Source organism: Platichthys flesus, chromosome 11, assembly GCF_949316205.1.
Source record: "Platichthys flesus chromosome 11, fPlaFle2.1, whole genome shotgun sequence".
NCBI lineage: Eukaryota > Metazoa > Chordata > Actinopteri > Pleuronectiformes > Pleuronectidae > Platichthys > Platichthys flesus.
In genome coordinates this window covers 6,359,625-6,377,852 of record NC_084955.1, presented here as the reverse complement: position 1 = coordinate 6,377,852, position 18,228 = coordinate 6,359,625, and the positions used below count along the sequence as shown (strand labels likewise).

Sequence of the window (18,228 nt, the reverse complement as noted above, 5' to 3'; positions counted from 1 at the left end):
TTTCAACAGATATTGTGACTCTTTCCTACAGTCCAAAGACTTGCAGATTTGGGTTCGGATAGTTTGAGACTCGACTGACAAAAGGTGGGTATGTGAGTGTATCTATTCCTGTATATCAGCCCTCTGATTGGCTGGTGACCTGTCCTGTGCCCCCCCTCTCTCCCAATGTCTGCTGGGATCGGACAAGCAGTAAGGATAATGAAAATATTGATTAAAACCATGGTCCCATCAAACTTCTGCTCCTTTTTTGATCAACATGCTATTGCTTGTCCACCCGAACAACTGAAACTATTTGTGTTTATTTTCAGGGTTTTTAGACTGCTATACCCTTCACGACCATGTGGGGTCCTCAGTGTTCTTGTTTTCCCTGTCACATGTGTGTTGACTAGATTGTTTCATTGTGTGAAACAATCACACTCGGTCCAGATGCAGATCCTCTCTCACTGATGATCACCTGTCAGATGTCCTTCGCATATCCATCTCAGATATTCATCCTGACTTCTGTGCACTTGTTCATGCCAAAAACAGACTAGATTTCTCTCACTGAACAAGAAAAAAAAATGAAAACCAGCAAATGGGGTGATTAGACTATATGCAAATAGTAATACCACTTTGTATAAATTTAATTCATTTCTTTGAAATACTGAAAACAATTTGCATATTTTGTTCACAACTGTTCTAAGTGTTGATTAAAGTGTGATATAATGTTAGCGTTATTACTTTGCCTGCCTCACTTTTTCATTGCCTAACCATAACATTTACTCTTACCTGTAGAAGCTTATCAAATAGAATTGAGTAGAATTGAGTTCAGCTTATTGGTCCGGCCCGCCCTTTCGAGACTGTTTCATAGATCAGAGGCTGAAAGAGTTCAAGCGTCCATCCACCTGCGCTCGTGGATTGTTGCTCCTGTCCGATGGGGAGTCAAGACACTGGTGCGCCAAGCCCAGAAGAGAGAGCCAGATCCCTGGGACGGACCCTCCAACCGGTTGTATGTCCCCACTGTGGTGCGGACCAAGGTTCTGCAGTGGGGGCATTCTCCGCGTCTGACCGGCCACCCAGGAATGGGCAGGAATCTAGAGTCCCCCCATTGTCTCCTTAACCCTCTACCCATCCCCAAGCGACCCCGGTCCCACATATCCATGGACTTTATTACAGGTCTTCCCCTCTCCCAGGGAAACACTGTTATTTTGCTGATTGTCGAACGCTTTTCTAAGGCCTGTCTGTTTGTCCCCCTGCCCACACTCCCTTCGGCTCTCGAGACTGCTGAGGCTATGTGTGAGAGCGTCTTAAGAGTCTTCGGTCTTCCCCTTGATGTGGACTCGGATTGTCGGACTGCAAGCTAATTTAGGCTACTGTCAGCCTCTCCTCTGGTATTAGTTTTCTACAGACTCCAGAGGGGCAATTATGCAACCAACCTAAATGTGCAGAATTGTACCCTTTAAGATTAAGATATTAAGATACATTTATTTATCCCAAACACATGCACAGACATGCAAAGGCACACTCATGCAATGGAAGGGAAATTTAACCTCTGCTTTTAACACATCTGGTGCAGGACACACAGAGCAGTGAGCAGCCATGTACGGTGCACAGGGAGCAGATGTTGGGGGAGTAAGGTGCCTTGCTCAGGGGCACTAGACAGTGTAGGGAGAATCCTCTTGGATTTTTGGACAGATCCATCCAGGTTCGTCTTTTTAGAGTCAAACCAGAGATGAACCAGAGACCTTTTCTGCCCATAGTTCAAGTTTCTGCCACTAGACCACCGCCTCTCTTTGTAGCTGAGGTTCACTCTGTACATTGTACCTTGTATTCTGTGAGTGTGGAGAGACAGACGTCGAGGTGTCAAGTCTCTGCTGGAAATGACAGGGCTTTTATTACGTTTTCAAACTCTTGCCTCTTCATCGTCTTCATCACTCCACTGGATTTACTCTTCGATCCCTCTAATTCTTTCCCCCCTGTTCTGTCCCTGTCTTCATGGTGTGTGTTTCCACTCGGCTGCAGTAACACAAAACCCCATTGTCACTGACACACACACACACACACACACACACACACACACACAATCACACACACACACACACACACACACACACCAGTGTTGGAATAGCAGCATGTAAAGAAGAGGCTATTTTTCAGGTGTTCAAGGAACACAAACTGCAACATCTGAGAAATTTAAAGATGACGATTTTCCTCCTCAGCAGTTTGACAGGTTTGACTTTGTGACCAATCAGCAGATAAAGAAAAGGGATGGGCCAGAAATGTCTTTTCTGACGTGATCTCAATCCACACTATTGTCTTTGGAACATTTCTAAAAATGTAATTTTAAGTCTCCAACCCCCTCTCCTGGTGGTCGGGTGCTTTGTGACTTTCTTTCACGATGATGGACCAGCCACCTCTGTAGGTCAACTGTGGTCACGGAGCAGTAAGCTGCTCTTTGTTGACAGATCCATTGACAGCAATGACTGCAGCTTAAAAAATGCAGCATCAGCCAATCTCTGAGATGCACATTTATGATATTGTGGCAAGACAAGGAAAGGCAGAGACGCAGGTACTGTTTACTGTCGTGTATTCAGTAGCAAGGAAGAACTAGCACATGTTCCCCATACGGGAAGTATATATAGCTACAGCCTCTAACATAACCCATCAACCCACTGGGTGAGAGGACACACCCATGAGTGCACGCCACAATATGTCTGAGGTTGGCATTAAGAAATCAATAACCATCATGAATGGAAAATCATGACCCCAGATACAAGTAGGTAGGGTGTGATTAAAAACACTTTAAAATAAAACTATGCCAAATAATTCAATCCACATAGGCCACCTGGCAGGGGATTTTCTGATGTGCTCACAAGGAAGTCTTGATTTATCATGAATCAAATCTCCTCCCTCCTCTCTCTGTGTCTCATGTACAAATAGTTTTGGTAAAAGGTACAGGGAAGTACATGTGATACATGTCGGCCAAGGACTCCAGGTTAGTCCAGTAGAACCAGTTGAAACAATCATTAGGAACATTTGTTTTGTGTTACTTCCTGGTTTTATGTAGCTCTGAAGAGTGTCACTTGTCCACAGGAGGACAATTAATATGAACTATAGGAAGGTGGATCAACTTTTGAGTTAATTGCATTATTTGTATATACCAGTAACATGTGTACAACCCTGTGATCTCTGTTTTACCAACTTTCCATATCGTGAATAATATGAATAATTGTCATTAGTGAGTCATGATAATGTTTTTCTTGAAATTAAACTGACTTTGTTTTTAATGGTTTATTCAACATCTGTTATTTTTTTCATACATTGCATTTCTGTTAAGTAATCTTCAGATCAAAGTTCACAAATAAGAACATAAAAAACTGTGCAATTGAACTTGATATAAATAAATGCAGCAACATTTATTTATATCAATGTTGCTGCATTGATATAATGCAGCAACATTGCATTATATATGCTCCCGGCTCACAGGGTAAAAGCACAATTTTGTGCTTTTACCCTGTGGACAAATTGTGGAACTGACAGTGACTATGATTGTTGTTGCCATGACTAGAGATCAAAAACCATTGTGGGTCAGTCCATCTGTGTCTGTGTCCAAAACGGTGACATACAAATATCTAATCATCAATATGATCTGGTGGTGACTTTGACCCACAGTGGGACACAGTTGGTGACCGCTGCTGCAGTTTATCAGAGGACGTAGAAGAAGACATTTTTTAACCTGAAAACACTGCCCCAGCCCCCACTGACTGCTACACAGGGCTGGCCTGTTGAGTCAATGCTCCTGCAGAGCTGTTAAGTATTTTATGGAGGGCAAGTTTGAGCATAATTCACAAATCTGGTGATGTAATGTAATTTTTTGTTTGCTTTATTGCCAAAATATTTCTTATGAAATTGTTGGGATTCTGAAGCATTTGAGAGCAACAAGAATTATACTGGCTAATATCCACTTATAAAACAAACAGCTCTACTTACTGAAACAATCATAAACAGATTCACATCAATGGATTTTTCCATTTAGCCTGGTGGAAAAACATCCTGCTGAACAAAATAAACCTAAATATGGCTTTCAAAATTCTCTTCCGGGTTCATAATTTAATTCCAGTAACCAAAAGCTTTTCCGTGAAATCAAAAAAAGCTCAGCTTTTGTTCATCCAATCACAGGCCATCAAGTTGGAATGTTGTTTGTTTGAGTGGTGAGCAAGATAGGTAGCTAAAGGTATTTAAATGCCAGTGTCACAGGGTCTGCTCATCCTCTGCTCAGTATGCTCACACAGGTACTAGAAGGTAAGTTGGATGAACCCAATTATTTAAGTTTGAAAGATTCTTATTTAATACATTTAATTTATATTAAATGTAATTTATATTAAATGTATTATGATTAAAATAATGTTTAGTCACTGCTTCTACTAAGTTGAATTGAAAAAATAACTAATGTAGATAATACTATTGCTCTTTATTGTCACCAGAATGCTTTCCCTCCTGTTCTTCGTTGGGCTCTTTGCCAGCTGCCTGGTAAAACGTACGAAATTAAGCCTTTTTACACAATTACTGGACTTTGAACACATCCTACATTCAAGATATTTCTATATGGATGGTTTAATCAAGAAATGAAGTTTGTCCCTCACGTCATACTAATTTTTTCCACTGCAGCCAACACGGCAGACTACTCCTACTCTGGTTCCGTTGGTGGTGGTGGGATTGCCTTTGCCTCATCAGCAAAGGGAAGGATCACAGGGATCAGGGTCTGGGAAATCCAATCTCAATACATCACCGGGTTAGTCTGTCTTCCTTTCATTTATTAAGAAAATGTTATATTGTGAAAATTGTTTCATCGTAAGTTTTAAATGGGACACATTTAAAATCCTGAGTTGTGACAATATAGTGATGTTATAAGTTATACGTTATATTATATCTCCAACCAGAACGATCCTAATCTTTCCCATCCCTCATGGAGAAGTGTCCTTGGGCAAGAACCCCCTAAAAAATACTGCACATAGATGCACTGTATTAATGTGTGTGTGAATAGGTGAAAACTGTTCTGTAAAGGGTTTTGAGTGCATGAAGACTAGAAAAGATTGATTGATTTTATTTTATCTGGACATGGACATGACAATGTCATTGGACGAACCAGATGCATTGTTTACAGTGTATTAGCATAAATGCTAGTTTACAACACCTGTCCACAGGAGGCTTTTTGAAAACAACAAAAGAAACTGAACTGAAGAGTTATATAATTACAGACTATTCACACATATTTACAACACGTGCCAGTGTTTATCACCCCTTTCTGTGCATTTTCTTTATTCTACTTTTATTGTTTAATTGAGTAAGATATCAAGACTCTATGTATAATTTTTTTTAGTTCACTGTGTGTTTCTTCTGTTTCCTTGCAGTATCCAGCTGCGCCATAACTACATTTGGTCTAAAGTATTTGGAAGAGTATATGGCCCAATGCTTGAGATGTCCCTTTTTGATGGAGAGGGCGTTGTTCAGGTTAGAGATTTCATCGGTACTAAAATTAAAAACTACTTAACAATGAACAAAAAGTTCCAATAATTTCAAGAACTAGATTTATGATATTTTCATTGAAATGACAATTACAGAATTTTTTGACATCATGTATTAACTTATTGAGTACTAACTACAACAACAAACCATGGTAGTTTGTTTACATTGTTTCTCTTGTTTCAGGTCTCTGGTAAATACCACAGCAATTACATCTATCAGCTGATATTCATAACCTCCAGAGGGCGATCCCTGACAGCTGGCCAGCCTTATCAGGTCTTCTACATATTTTCTATATTGGAATTATCAATACGACTGCTTGTGGTCATGCAATAACATTACAATTATATAATAATGTTGTGTTGCAGAAATCATTCAACTTCTACCCGACCCACCCGGAATCAGAGCTGCGAATGCTGAGCGGCCGACATAACGGCAATGGGATCACTGCACTGGGAGCTCACTGGGCAACTGGGCTCAATAGCAATAGCACTAGCGAATAATGCATGAGTTCAAAGCTGAGTGGTGGTGTACTAATGATTGGTTTGATGGAATAATCCAAAGTTGTCACTGATCTACCTGTAAATTAGTGACCAACAAGGGTTGACAAATGTGCACTAGGTAATTTCACCACACTTTCGGAGCAATACATTTTACAATTGAATATGAACCATTGTTTTATGAGTAAAGAAACTAAGACTTAATGGTGAAGGCTCTATATAAACTCATTCTGTGACTCTGTGGTGCATTTATACTAAACAAGCACATATCAGTCTATATACTTTTCTATGTATCACATAAAGGGGCATTTATTCAAAGAACTTTGCTCATCTGTATTCCTGAAAGAAACAAACCAGAAATGTTTGTCGCTTTTAATCAAAATCATATAGTATATTTGGAGAAGATTCAATTGTTATGATAAAGGGGGATTATTGAAAAGACTGTATGGTTTTCATTCATGCATATTTTGAATGGTTGGAGAAATGTACAATTTGAAACTTATTAAAATTCGTGTGCATGCAAACACTGTTCAAATGTGTAATCATTTTCCCTATCCATACCCCTTACCAATCACCACTCTCCCTCCAAAAACCAAAACTCCAAACGGAGGGAGGAGACTGAATTATTCATCGTTCTTATAATCTAGTTGATACATATCTCATAGCTCTCATACAATTACCTGAGTATGTCACACAAGAGAGCCAAAATAAACTAAATGCTTGGTCCAAATCCATCAGATATTGATTCACAATGTCAACCCATGCACTGAGGAACACAAAAGAAAACATAACAGTGTCAACGTTGCCAGTGTGTGTCAGATTGTGGCAGATGCAATAAGAAATACCAGCAGCTCTCAGAGTGGCACAGTGACTTATAAATACTAAAGCTTACATTAACAACAAATAGGGAGCCAAACGTTATTTCAATCATCATTTACCCATTTCAAGAAGATTTTTATTTATTGTTTCAAACCAGCCAATTAAACATGGTCAGTTTGAAGCTACATATTCACGGCCTGACCTCTGTCTGCGTTGCAGCTTTTCCTCAGAATGTTTTCAACGTCTCTTCATTTGTTCAACACTAGAAGGTAGATTAATGATCTTAAACACAAACTACTCGAAATGAAACGTTCTGCTACTTAAACATTTGTGTGACTGACTCTGAATGTGTTGAATCTGGTCATGAGGGCACCATTTGTTTGTTTTGTCAGTTGTGGTTATCTCTGCCAAGTAAGTTTTTGCACTTTTTGACATATTTGCCATTTTCCCAGAAGCAATTCATGGCTGTTGAGGAAAAAGGCATATTTAGGGAACTGATAACTGAGTATGCAAAATTTGCTGCACTTTGACTTAATTTAAGGAGACTATTGATGAAGATATGCGCTATAGAAGTTTAACCTTGAGAAGAACCACTGATTAACTGTGTCTGCAGTAGTAAAGGTAAAAGTAGATTGCATGACAAATAATCAAAAGAAAAACTGACTCTGTTTGTCCACAACACACCTTCACAATATGTAATTTGTTTTAAATGTCTTATTCTTTTGTTTCGACACAAGAGCACTGATGAGTGTAGATGACTTCAGTGTGACACCACTAAGCACAAATAACCACATGCATTTTGAAAGCAGCTTTTTGTTTCATCTTTCATCTTCATCGTATGTCTTCAATGAACTTTACTGAATTACCTGTCAAATACTCTACATTCCATCAAGATCATTTACAGTCTTCTCTCAAGTTTAGATTGAACTGAAGCATCTTGTTCGAAGCTTGATCTCCTGTCATCTGATATTCCCTTCATGTCCATTCCTCGGTAATGCACCTCCTTGGTTGATGGGAACTTAATTAAACTAGTGCTCCTCCTCTGTGGTTTTTCAGGCGTGGAAACTCAGGTAGCTGCTTCCTGCATAGCACAGTGTGGTCAGAGTGGCAAAGAACTGGAGGAGTGAGAGGTCCAGAAGAGATGACAAACACAAGGAGGAAAACATTATAAATTCAGCTTGGTGGTGAAAAACAAATACTAAGAAATGTACTATTATATTATCCTTACATATTATCAACTATAGGTGAAAGGGCCTGGTCACACATACCATTATCGTTCACTAAAGTTGACCTACACACTTTGATTTGCCTCGCTGCAGGAAGTGAATGTTTTGTGACCGGGCCCTAACAAAAGAGAAAACATTTGCACATATAATTACAGGAAATCTCCTACTGTAGATGCGACCCAGCAGTTGTAGTTGTGCCGCCCCTTAGTGGCCTGGTTGACAGTCAGAGCATCTGCTACTGCTGTCGCTAGATAGAGAGCTGCTGCGCTGCAGTTGAAACACAGGGACTAGAGGAGACAAAGACACAAGCTGTGAATTACAGATAAAAAGGCCGATCACGGTGTGATCCGCAACACGGACCACGGTGTGATACGGTTTGCGGGAACCGAAAGCGGGTTCACCTGCACAAAGCCTTCCCTAATTAACAGGCCACTCTCAATCAACTGGTGCACCTGGCGTTCTTCTTTTAAAAACACCACCACTGCTCTGCTCATTCTGGAGGCGAAAACTACATTATCGTGTCCTACCTGTTCGCCCACAGCCAGCAAGACCTCCTCCACCCTAATGTCCTCTCCCGGCCTGGACTTTCCTCACTCCCTGCCGGATTGACGGAGGAGGCTTCCCGGGGACGCCATTCCTCCAGAGACCCCCGACAAACCAGCGGTCTCTTGGTTGGTAATCAAAAACAATATTAACGAGAAAAACGGGAAGATAGGAGAAGAGAGGGGATTAGACATAACACATTGCTTAATGGGGATTATTAACTGAAGACCAAAATCAAGTCTTCTATCTAAACAAGCTGAGCAAACATTTGACTCAGTTTCTCAGTAAAGGAGATTCAGTAAATGTGGGACATGAAATGTAGCATTTGAGCTGTTGTTGGGATTTTAAAGTTTGTCTGTTTGTGTGTCTCTGCAATAGAACTGAAATCTAAATAAATGGAGGGTGGGGGCAGGAGCAGTTGGGTCACATATATGGCCTTTACACAATGACTTATAATAAACGTTGCTGCTTATTGTTAATCTTGAAGTTGGTTAGAATGTGCGTCACATCGCTGGTCAGTCTCACACCTGTCTTGATAAAAGGTCTGATAAGAGCTGCTGTCTGTTGTGAGACTGTGAATCTGTGACATAATATACACCGTACTTTAACTTGTTCTCATTTCTAACTTTTTATATTAAAGCATAACTCCCTTTAGATTTATTCAACATCACACAGAGTTCAAGCAGCTGCCCCAAGTTGTGACGGGCAGATAGAAAGGCATTGTTTGGTTTGGAGGATGCAAATTTTTAAACAAACATTCTTTACTCCAGTGACATCAGCACTGACCCACAAGGCGTCAGCTGAATTAAGGCTTGTTTAATATTTCACAAAATTCAACTGTCATGGTGTGAAAACTTTGCCCGGCGTGTCAGGGCTGGCAGAAGCGATGCAAACAAATCCAATAAGGAGCAGGCCAGAGATAATCCAGTGTAGACAGAGCAGAGGTCAGGAGCCAGGTAGTCAGTCCGAAGCAAACAAAACCGACAAGGAGCAGGCAGAAGAGGAATCCAGGGGAAAAGCAGTCAGGTCACGTTGGAGATCAGGCAGGCAGGAATCAGGAAAGTAACGCTGGAAAGATTAGGCACGAACACACTAAGCGATCTGGCAGAGGACAAGGGGAACAGGCATGCAGATATAGAGGGGAGACTAATGAGAGAATGGAAGACAGGTTCATCTGTGGGCGGAGCCGGTGAAGGGATAAGAGGAATAAGGAAGGTGCAGAGCAGGAGGGGAGTGGCAGAGTTCTGAAAAGAGAAGAGAATTAGTAACCAAAACTTAACAGACAAACTGAAAATATTAATAAGAAGGCGAATTATACCTACTATTATAAAATATTACAACCGCCGTCCGTGCGATACAAGTCTTTACTGCCCGGTGATGCTAGAGGGCCGGGGCTGTGCGGCCCTCTAGTGCCGCACAGCCCATTGCTGTGCGGCACTATGGGCTGTGCGGCCCATTGCTTTTCTGGGTGCCCATTGCTTTTCTGTTACTTTTCTCCCCATTTCATTGCTTCTTAATAAATACTTGATTTAACCAAACCGAGACAGGCTCTTCTCATATTTGGGATAAATACACAGGCGACACTGGTTGATGGACGAATTTTCCATTTTGTGTCATTTTTTATTCTATTTTTCGATTTGATGGTTGTCTCTTGTATTCACATGTTGTTCACAGACCAATTTCACCTCCAGCATTTTCCCTCTCCACTGCATGAAAGTGCAAAGGTGGTCAGTGGCGAAATCGCTTTGCTCCCATGGAGCACTTCACCAAATCCACCCTTCCTGTCTCAAGAATTCCTAATGCATGTTTCATATCACAGGAAGAAAAGAGTTTCTGGTGTGAAACGCAACTTCAAAACCACTTCGATTTCTTTTACACTGAAATATAAATTGATTTTGTTATGAAGTTAAATAAATTTAATATCTATGAATATGGCTGCATAAACCTAAAATTCAATCTTACAGTGTGCTGTACAATTTCCAAATTAAGCAGCTTTAGAGTGTTCAATTCCATTCTACTTATTAAAAAGTGTTACAATCAACTGATTTCGAAAGGAAGGGAAACAATGAAGGAGAGAAAGGAGGAAGAGGAGATTTGCCTGGTTGATTAAGACGTTTTTTCTCTAGTGCAAAACCTGCTTTTATATGTTTCTGTACAAATCTATACAATTAAACAGTGGAATAGAAACAACCTAAACAGAGATTACACTGTGTCTGGTTTTTAAGTGTGACATACTCTTCTGATAAATAATTAAAACTACGTTGATTATCAGCTTATGATCAGCATTCAACACCATCGTGCCCCTGAAGCTCGTCAACAAGCTCAGAGACCTTGGGCTCAACATCGCCCTCCGTGAGTTCAGGTTCTTCGGGGTCAAAATCAGTGATGACCTGTCCTGGATCCATCACACAGACTCCATCAGGAAGACGGCCAGGCAGCGGCTCTTCTTCCTCCGCAGGCTGTGGAAGCTCCACAAGGACTCCAGGATCCTCTGCAACTTCTACAGGTGTACCATAGAGAGCATCCGGACTGGCTGCATCACCGCCTGGTATGGCAGCTGCACCGCCCTTAACCGTAAGGCTTTACAGAGGGTGGGGAAGTCTGCCCAGCAAATCACCAGGACGGCGCTACCATCCATATAGGGCACTATATAAGCACCGTGGCATATTTGCACTATTGCACAAAATTGCACTACTGTTTTTTTTCTTTCTTAAGCTGTATATATATATATATATATATATATTTTATTTTAAATTTTTGATATTCTATTTTACCCCATTTGATTAAATTTTGTCTTTGTTTTTTTAATTCTTGAGCATTGTTAGAAGAGAGCCTGTGACTCAAGCATTTCATTGCCAGTTAATTGTGATCTCTGTGCATTTGATCATAAAACTCGAATCTTGAATCTTGAATGATCCAATATTAAATTGTTATCATTATGTTACCTTTCTGGCGCAGTATCTCGGCTTCTCAACCGTAGTTGGAAGCTCACTGTTGTCTAGGCTCGTTGTCTGGCCGGTAACCAGCCATCCGGACAACATTATAAAGGAGGAGGAGACGTTTTGGGAGTTTAACACCGCCACTTGCTCCATCACTTCTCGTTGTCACACACAATGTATCACCCTACCCACCATGCACAGGTGCACTACCCACAATCCTTAGGTGTACTACGTCACACAACACAACAACTAAGTTAAAGGGACAGGCCATACCTGCAACACTACCCCCACCTGGATGATGACTAAACCCTTAACATCACTCCAGCATGTATACATTATAAAGGAAAAGCATGAGACATAAATGGTACAAACACATTCCCCATAACCAATAGCCCTGAATTCCCACAGTTCTTGAAGGCATCTTTACCCAGTGGAAACAGCTTAAAGCAGGAGGCAATGTCCATATAATGTCCTTGAAGCATACTGCATAGATCCTTTTTTTTTATGCAAAACAAAGATGTCTGTGACACACATACTGAATATAGTGACGCTATTAATCGTTCCAGTTACCTTAAACTTGAAAATGGGACTAAAATGATACTGTTGTCAAACAACAATAAACATTCCACCTTCTTTCCGGTTGTTTACTCTCATACTGTGATCTCCATGGCGACATATTGTATAGCGAATTCAAAACAATAACAATAAAGCCTTCAGGTTGAAGGCTTTGCACACTTTAGTGACCCACCAAGTTACCAAACCTGTCTGGTGCTCCTCTGGTCCGCTGGGACCTCCGGGCAGAGGTAATTGGCAGAGGGGAGTCACTTGCTGCTCCCCTAACCAGATGCTGAGTCCCAGCCTCATCCAGCTGTGACTGAGAATGGTGGTCAGGAAACAGGCAGATGTCCGGCGTAGCAGGGGACGAAGAACTGTGGCCCTGGAGGTCCTCCACAGCAGGATCCTTTGTGTCTGATGGTGTATCCCACAGGTTGAGGGGCCCGATGACTGTGTAAGATGAGTTGAGATCTGGCTGAGGGGGCTCCACCTCTACAGCTGCCCAGGTGTCAGTGTCGTTGAAGACCCAGCTGTTGTCCAGCGGGGCCCTGGAATATTAGGGTTTGAGCTTGTCGTGGTGGACTACTTTGGCCTTGGCTCTTGGGCTCTTTTTAATCCTGTAGATCAAGTCGTCCAGTAGGCCCACGATGAAGTAGGGGCCCTCATATGCTGGAAGAAACTTTCGTACCCTGTCTTTAACTCTTTTGGTGCCTTTAATCAGGTGCCAGACAGCATTTCCGACCTTGTGTTGGACTCGACAGATGTTTTTGTCGTACTGTCTTTTAGCACGTTCAGAAGATTTCCCCAGAGCTTCTCATGTCAGCTGGTGAGACAGCTCTAGCCGTTCTCTGAGCTGCATGACATACTCTGGTGGGGTGTTTTCATTGTCACTGTCAGGTGGCAAACCAGCGACCAGGTCAACTGGCTCAGTGATTTCTCTTCCAATGAGCATCATGTTTGGGGTCAGTCCTGTGGAGCTATGTTTGGTTGCTCTATAAGCCATGAGTGCATAGGGAATCATCAGATCCCAGTCCCAGTGACATCTCTCCGCAGTGGTAGCCAGGATTTTCTGAAGGGTGGCTTCAGTGTGCTATGTCTGCATATGGTGGCCTGTCTCTCCCTTCATCCATCCATTTCTTCACTGGTCCTATGTCAGGATCAGACTCCTGGGCAGTGCTAAGCTGTTCTTGAGTCCAACCAGCGAATAAGTTGGTGTTGGGAGGCTCACTCACCCAGTTGATGCTTGGATGTAACAGGTCCTCACTACAGGCGTCCTCTACCCCCACTAGAGGTTTCTCTGTCGGAATCACCATGGTGACTTCAGCTGTGATGTCTGTCAGGTCACACTGGACCCCTTTGTGCTGGAAATGGTCATTGTTTTGCTCAGGCTCTGGCATCGTGCAGGGGCATGACTCTCTGCAGGGCCTCCTGGAGAGTGCGACAGCGTTTTGGTGGTGCTTCCCTGGGCGATGGACCACCTGAAAGTCGTACTCTGCCAGCTTCTCAAGCCAGCGAGCGAGTTGCCCGTCTGGTTCCCTAAACCTGGTTAACCAGCGCAGGCTGCTGTGATCAGTTCGGAGTGTGAACGTTCTTCCTAACAGATACTGTCTGAAGTGTGAGGTGAACTCTATGGCTGCCAGGAGTTCTCATCTGCAATAGTTTTGTTCTGTGGCTGACAGCCTCATGCTTCCATAGGCTAACACCCTCTCCTCGCCCCCTTGAACTTGGGAGAGGACCGCTCCGATCCTACAGTCACTTGCATCAGTGTCGAGAAGCATCTCACCGCTGTCAAGGGGGTAGCCTAGGACAGGAGCTGTTGTCAGATGTTCTTTCAGTTCATTGAATGCTCCCTGGCATTCTTCTGTCCAGTTAAAGCATGCATACTTTTTGGTGAGTTCGTGGAGCGGCTTAGCTATGGTAGCAAAGTTTTCTACAAATCATCTGTAATAGGAAGCTAGGCCTACAAATTGACGTACCTCGTCAATTTGTAGAGATGTTAGGAGGTGCAGGCCAACCTGCCACCTTTTTCACCTTCTCAGGGTCAGTTGCTACTGCCTGTGCAGAGACAATGTGCCCTAGATAGGCCACCTTTTCCTGGAACAGGCAGCACTTTGCTGGTTTCAGCTTGAGATTAGCTTCACGTAGCCTGGTGTAAACTTGGCTGAGTCGTTCTAGCATGTCTGCGCCATCCCTCCCCAGGACGATGATGTCGTTGAGATATACCAGGCACATTTCCCACTGCAGCCCAGCCAGCACCCAATCCATTAATCTTTGGAACGTGGCAGGCACGTTTCACAATCCAAAAGGCATCACATTCCATTCGAATAATCCTTTGCAGGTGCAGAAAGCTGCAGCTTTACGGGCTCTTGGTGTCAACTCAACCTGCCAGTAGCCTGATGTTAAGTCCAGTGTGCTGAAATACTTGGCATTGGAAAGAGTGTCCAACGTGTCCTGGATACGTGGTAAGGGATAAGCATCCTTAATAGTTCTTTCATTGAGGAGTCTATAATCCACACATAGTCGTGTGCTTTGGTCCTTTTTCTTCACCATTACAATTGGGGCAGCCCAGCTGCTGTTGCTGGGTCGTGCTACTCCAGTCTCTAGGCTCTGTTGCACTTGTTGATCTGCTGCAATCTGTTTGTCTCTGGCCATCCTGCGTGGTGTCTGTTTTACATGTGGCCCTTGGCTGGTCAATATATCATGCTGCACTAGGCTAGTGCGGCCAAGGTCTGTAGGACCCGTCGAGAAGACATCTCCATACGTACGTAATACGCCAGCTAGCCGGACTCTGTCTTCCTCAGAGAGTCGGGCACCACTCTCAGCATACAGGTCCTGTAGGTGTCTGGGTACGTAGGTAGATGGGGCGTCAGTGGGCGCAGGTGCTGCTCGGGCCTCAGTCGGTTGGGGATCCAGCTCCCCCAACACCTCTGCTGGCTGGAGAACCCTGCAATAGGGCTGCAGGATATATCGGCTATTTACGATATATCGATATAATTTCCACGGGGATACAAGATTTGACAATATCGTTTATATCGATATATGCGTTAAAATGGTCAGTTTCGCCTCAAGCGTCTGCGTTTGCCTTGGGAGACTGTTAGCGCTAGTGGTGCAACGGATCATCATTGATCCGTGATCCGTTCGGATCAATTATTTCGGTTCGGCACACACATCATCCGCGGATTGATTTATGGAGAAAAAAATATTGTGCGCACGTTCAGTCCACACACGGCGTGGTCATGGCGAGCGGAGGAACGGAGGAGCTTGAACACCCCGCGTCATTTAAATCCCCTGTTTGGGAGCATTTTGGCTTCCCTGTCAAAGTTAATGATGAAGGAAAGAGGTTAGTGGATAAAACCGTGATGGTGTGTAGGCACTGTGGCATAAGAAAGCCATACAACAGTGGAAACACATCTAGCATGGCCACGCATTTGCAGCGACATCACCCCGGTGTTTCACTGACAGGAGTGAAACCGAAAGCGGCTCAACAACCGCTTATCACCGCAGCATTTAAACAGCCCCTTCCTGCACAAACCGACCGGGCTAAAGCTATCACAAACGCTATTGGTGTGTTTATAGTTGCAGACATGAGGCCATATTCGGTTGTGCAAAACGAGGGTTTTAAATACATGTTGAACGTGCTCGAGCCACGTTACGACATTCCGTCGCGAACCCACTTCAGCGAAAAGATTGTGCCAGATCTTTATGAGCAGGAGAAGAAAAAAGTTGTGGATGAACTATCTGTAGCACCCTCTGTTGCACTCACAACAGACGGGTGGACGTCAAGGGGAACGGTGAGCTATGTGACAATAACCGCTCACTTCATCACAGCAGACTGGGAGATGAAAAGTCCGGTGCTGCAGACACGCCCCCTCTACGAAAGTCACACAGGCAGTCATCTTGCGCAGATGACTGCCTCATTTATATAAAACTATTTAATATATTTGTTATTTCACACAATGTTAGATGTTGGCACCACATAATTTGTCAAAGAGATTTAAAGATTTTATTTATTTTGTTAAGAAGCATAAAAACTGTTCTGTTCATGTGTTCATGTGTTCATTCAATTTACCTTTCTTGCACTTGGCACATGTGCCAGCCAGAGTTCCATGTTCCATTCTGGTGAAAATGACTATACAAAATCACATGTTGATATATGTTGCAGTCATATACTGATCTGTGTTTTATTAAAGGTGCTTGCAACGTCTCACATGTGGCTTTTGACTTAAAAAAAAACATCTAACCCACTCTATAGAAAATATCGAGATATATATCGTATATCGCCATTCAGCCAAAAAATATCGGGATATCATATTTTGCCCATATCGTGCAGCCCTACCCTGCAACCATCCCTCTCTTCAAGGTGACAGGCTCAGGACCTATCACAGTCAAGAATGTCCACCAGAAACGGGTTTGTGTCGGAGTATGGTCTCACGACGTTAGCATTAGCATTAGCTCCGAGCGCCGACATCTCCTCCGTTAATCCGCTCCAAACTTTTCTTGAAGTCATCCCGGGCGGGCCCCCAATGTTACCTTTCTGGCGCAGTGTCTCGGCTTCTCAACCGTAGTTGGAAGCTCACTGTTGTCTATGCTCGTTGTCTGGCCGGTAACCAGCCGTCCGGACCACTTTATCAAGGAGGAGGAGTCGTTTTGGGAGTTTAACACCGCCACTTTCTTTATTCCGCTGGAGTCACACACTTAACGCACTAAGTGCTCCATCACTTCTTGTTGTCACACACAATGTATCACCCTACCCACCATGCACAGGTGCCCTACCCACAATCCTTAGGGGTACTACGTCACACAACAGAACAACTAAGTTAAAGGGACAGCACATACCTGCAACAATTAGTTGTATTGTAAACTTGACATTTAGACCTGCTGATCATTTCTACAGTTATTTAAACACCTCAAAACTTTAAATCCCACTTACTATTACAGCCTGGAGGAGAACTCCCTCAGCGGTGGTGGTGAAATGCTGGTCGAAGGCCAAGGTGGAGGTCAAGGTGTTGTAATCCGGTACTGGGGGACTCCTGCGGCCCGACACCACAGCGGATCTCTCCATGGTGCACTGACACAGACAGAGTGTGTGTTTGTGTGAGTATTTTCAGTGTCGCTGCAGCAGAGGAAGTCGTGTTCCTGTCCCGGAATCTAACAAAGACACCCCTCTATGAACTGATGTTGTAGATCAGTCTTACATTAATATAAACGACATGAACAAATGTTTGAGTTGTGCCCTTTCGAATTTGATAATTCAAGTAAAAAGACTTTTCTCTCATTTGGAAATTTAAAAAGTCGAGAAACTTACAGAGCACTGCCCGACAAAACAGGTTTACCGTTCCGTGGCCCTTTCTATTTCTCCCAATGGTTGATCTCATACAAGCTTCATATGTAGGAGCCGGGATGCATTACACAAAACATTACAGCAGTCCTGGGATTTACTTCCTCACTCTACTAAAATACATTTTTCATGTATCTTTACCTTACTCATTTTGCGGGTTCATTTTACTTTTACTTGACTACATATATCAGTACTTTTTGCTTTTTACTATCTTTTAATAACATTTTAAGTAATCTATTACATAAGTGACCCTACCTCCATTTATTAAAATGCAAGAGTCTTTACTATTATTGCATTAAACAAATTATACAGTTTAATGATATAGTAGACTGTTGCTTTGAAGAATACAATATATTCATACACAAGTACACTTTCTTTTAATATTGTTTAAATGCAAGTGCCTTTACACAAATAGAAACATTTATGTGGTACTTTTACTCAGGGCTGGTGTTTCCTACAGGCGACATAGGCGGTTGCCTAGGGCGCCATTCAGAGGGGGGCGCCAAAAACTGCGCCGAGCAAAAAAAAATCTAAAAAATCTATTTTTTCAGGTAGTTTCATTAGAGAAATCAGTAAATGACAGCAGCACTCAAGAGGAACGTTTGGCACGGGAGCAGTTTCACCTCGTCCTGTCTCTTTGGGGTTCCGCCCACCTGCCAGGTGCAGTCTGGATGAGGAAGTGAATGCTCCGTGTCTTTACTGCTGCTGCATTCATCCTGTACTCTACAGGTTAGTAGTGGGTGAGTGTCACCTACGTTAGCTCCTAAAGCCTCGCTTGATCACCACGAGTGTCATTGAGACGTGTT

General features: G+C 42.9%; 1 protein-coding gene and 1 long non-coding RNA gene across 2 annotated transcripts in view; one reads left to right on the top strand and one right to left on the bottom strand.

Annotated features, from left to right (window-relative positions):
• The first annotated feature begins 4,224 nt into the window (after positions 1 to 4,224).
• LOC133964855 (zymogen granule membrane protein 16-like) lies at positions 4,225 to 6,616 on the top strand. Its single transcript, XM_062399143.1, has 6 exons — positions 4,225 to 4,281; positions 4,464 to 4,516; positions 4,648 to 4,771; positions 5,391 to 5,490; positions 5,689 to 5,778; positions 5,871 to 6,616. The coding sequence occupies exons 2-6, from the start codon at positions 4,465 to 4,467 to the stop codon at positions 6,003 to 6,005; spliced, it is 501 nt and encodes a 166-aa protein (XP_062255127.1). The 5' UTR covers positions 4,225 to 4,281; position 4,464; the 3' UTR covers positions 6,006 to 6,616.
• A 2,864-nt stretch (positions 6,617 to 9,480) lies between these two features.
• Positions 9,481 to 18,228, bottom strand: part of LOC133964858 (uncharacterized) — a 29,134-nt gene continuing 20,386 nt past the window's right edge. Inside the window, exons 3-4 of the long non-coding RNA XR_009923828.1 lie at positions 17,015 to 17,152; positions 9,481 to 9,834 (exon numbers count right to left, since the gene is read on the bottom strand). This is a non-coding gene — a long non-coding RNA (uncharacterized LOC133964858). The remainder of the gene's footprint in view (positions 9,835 to 17,014; positions 17,153 to 18,228) is intronic.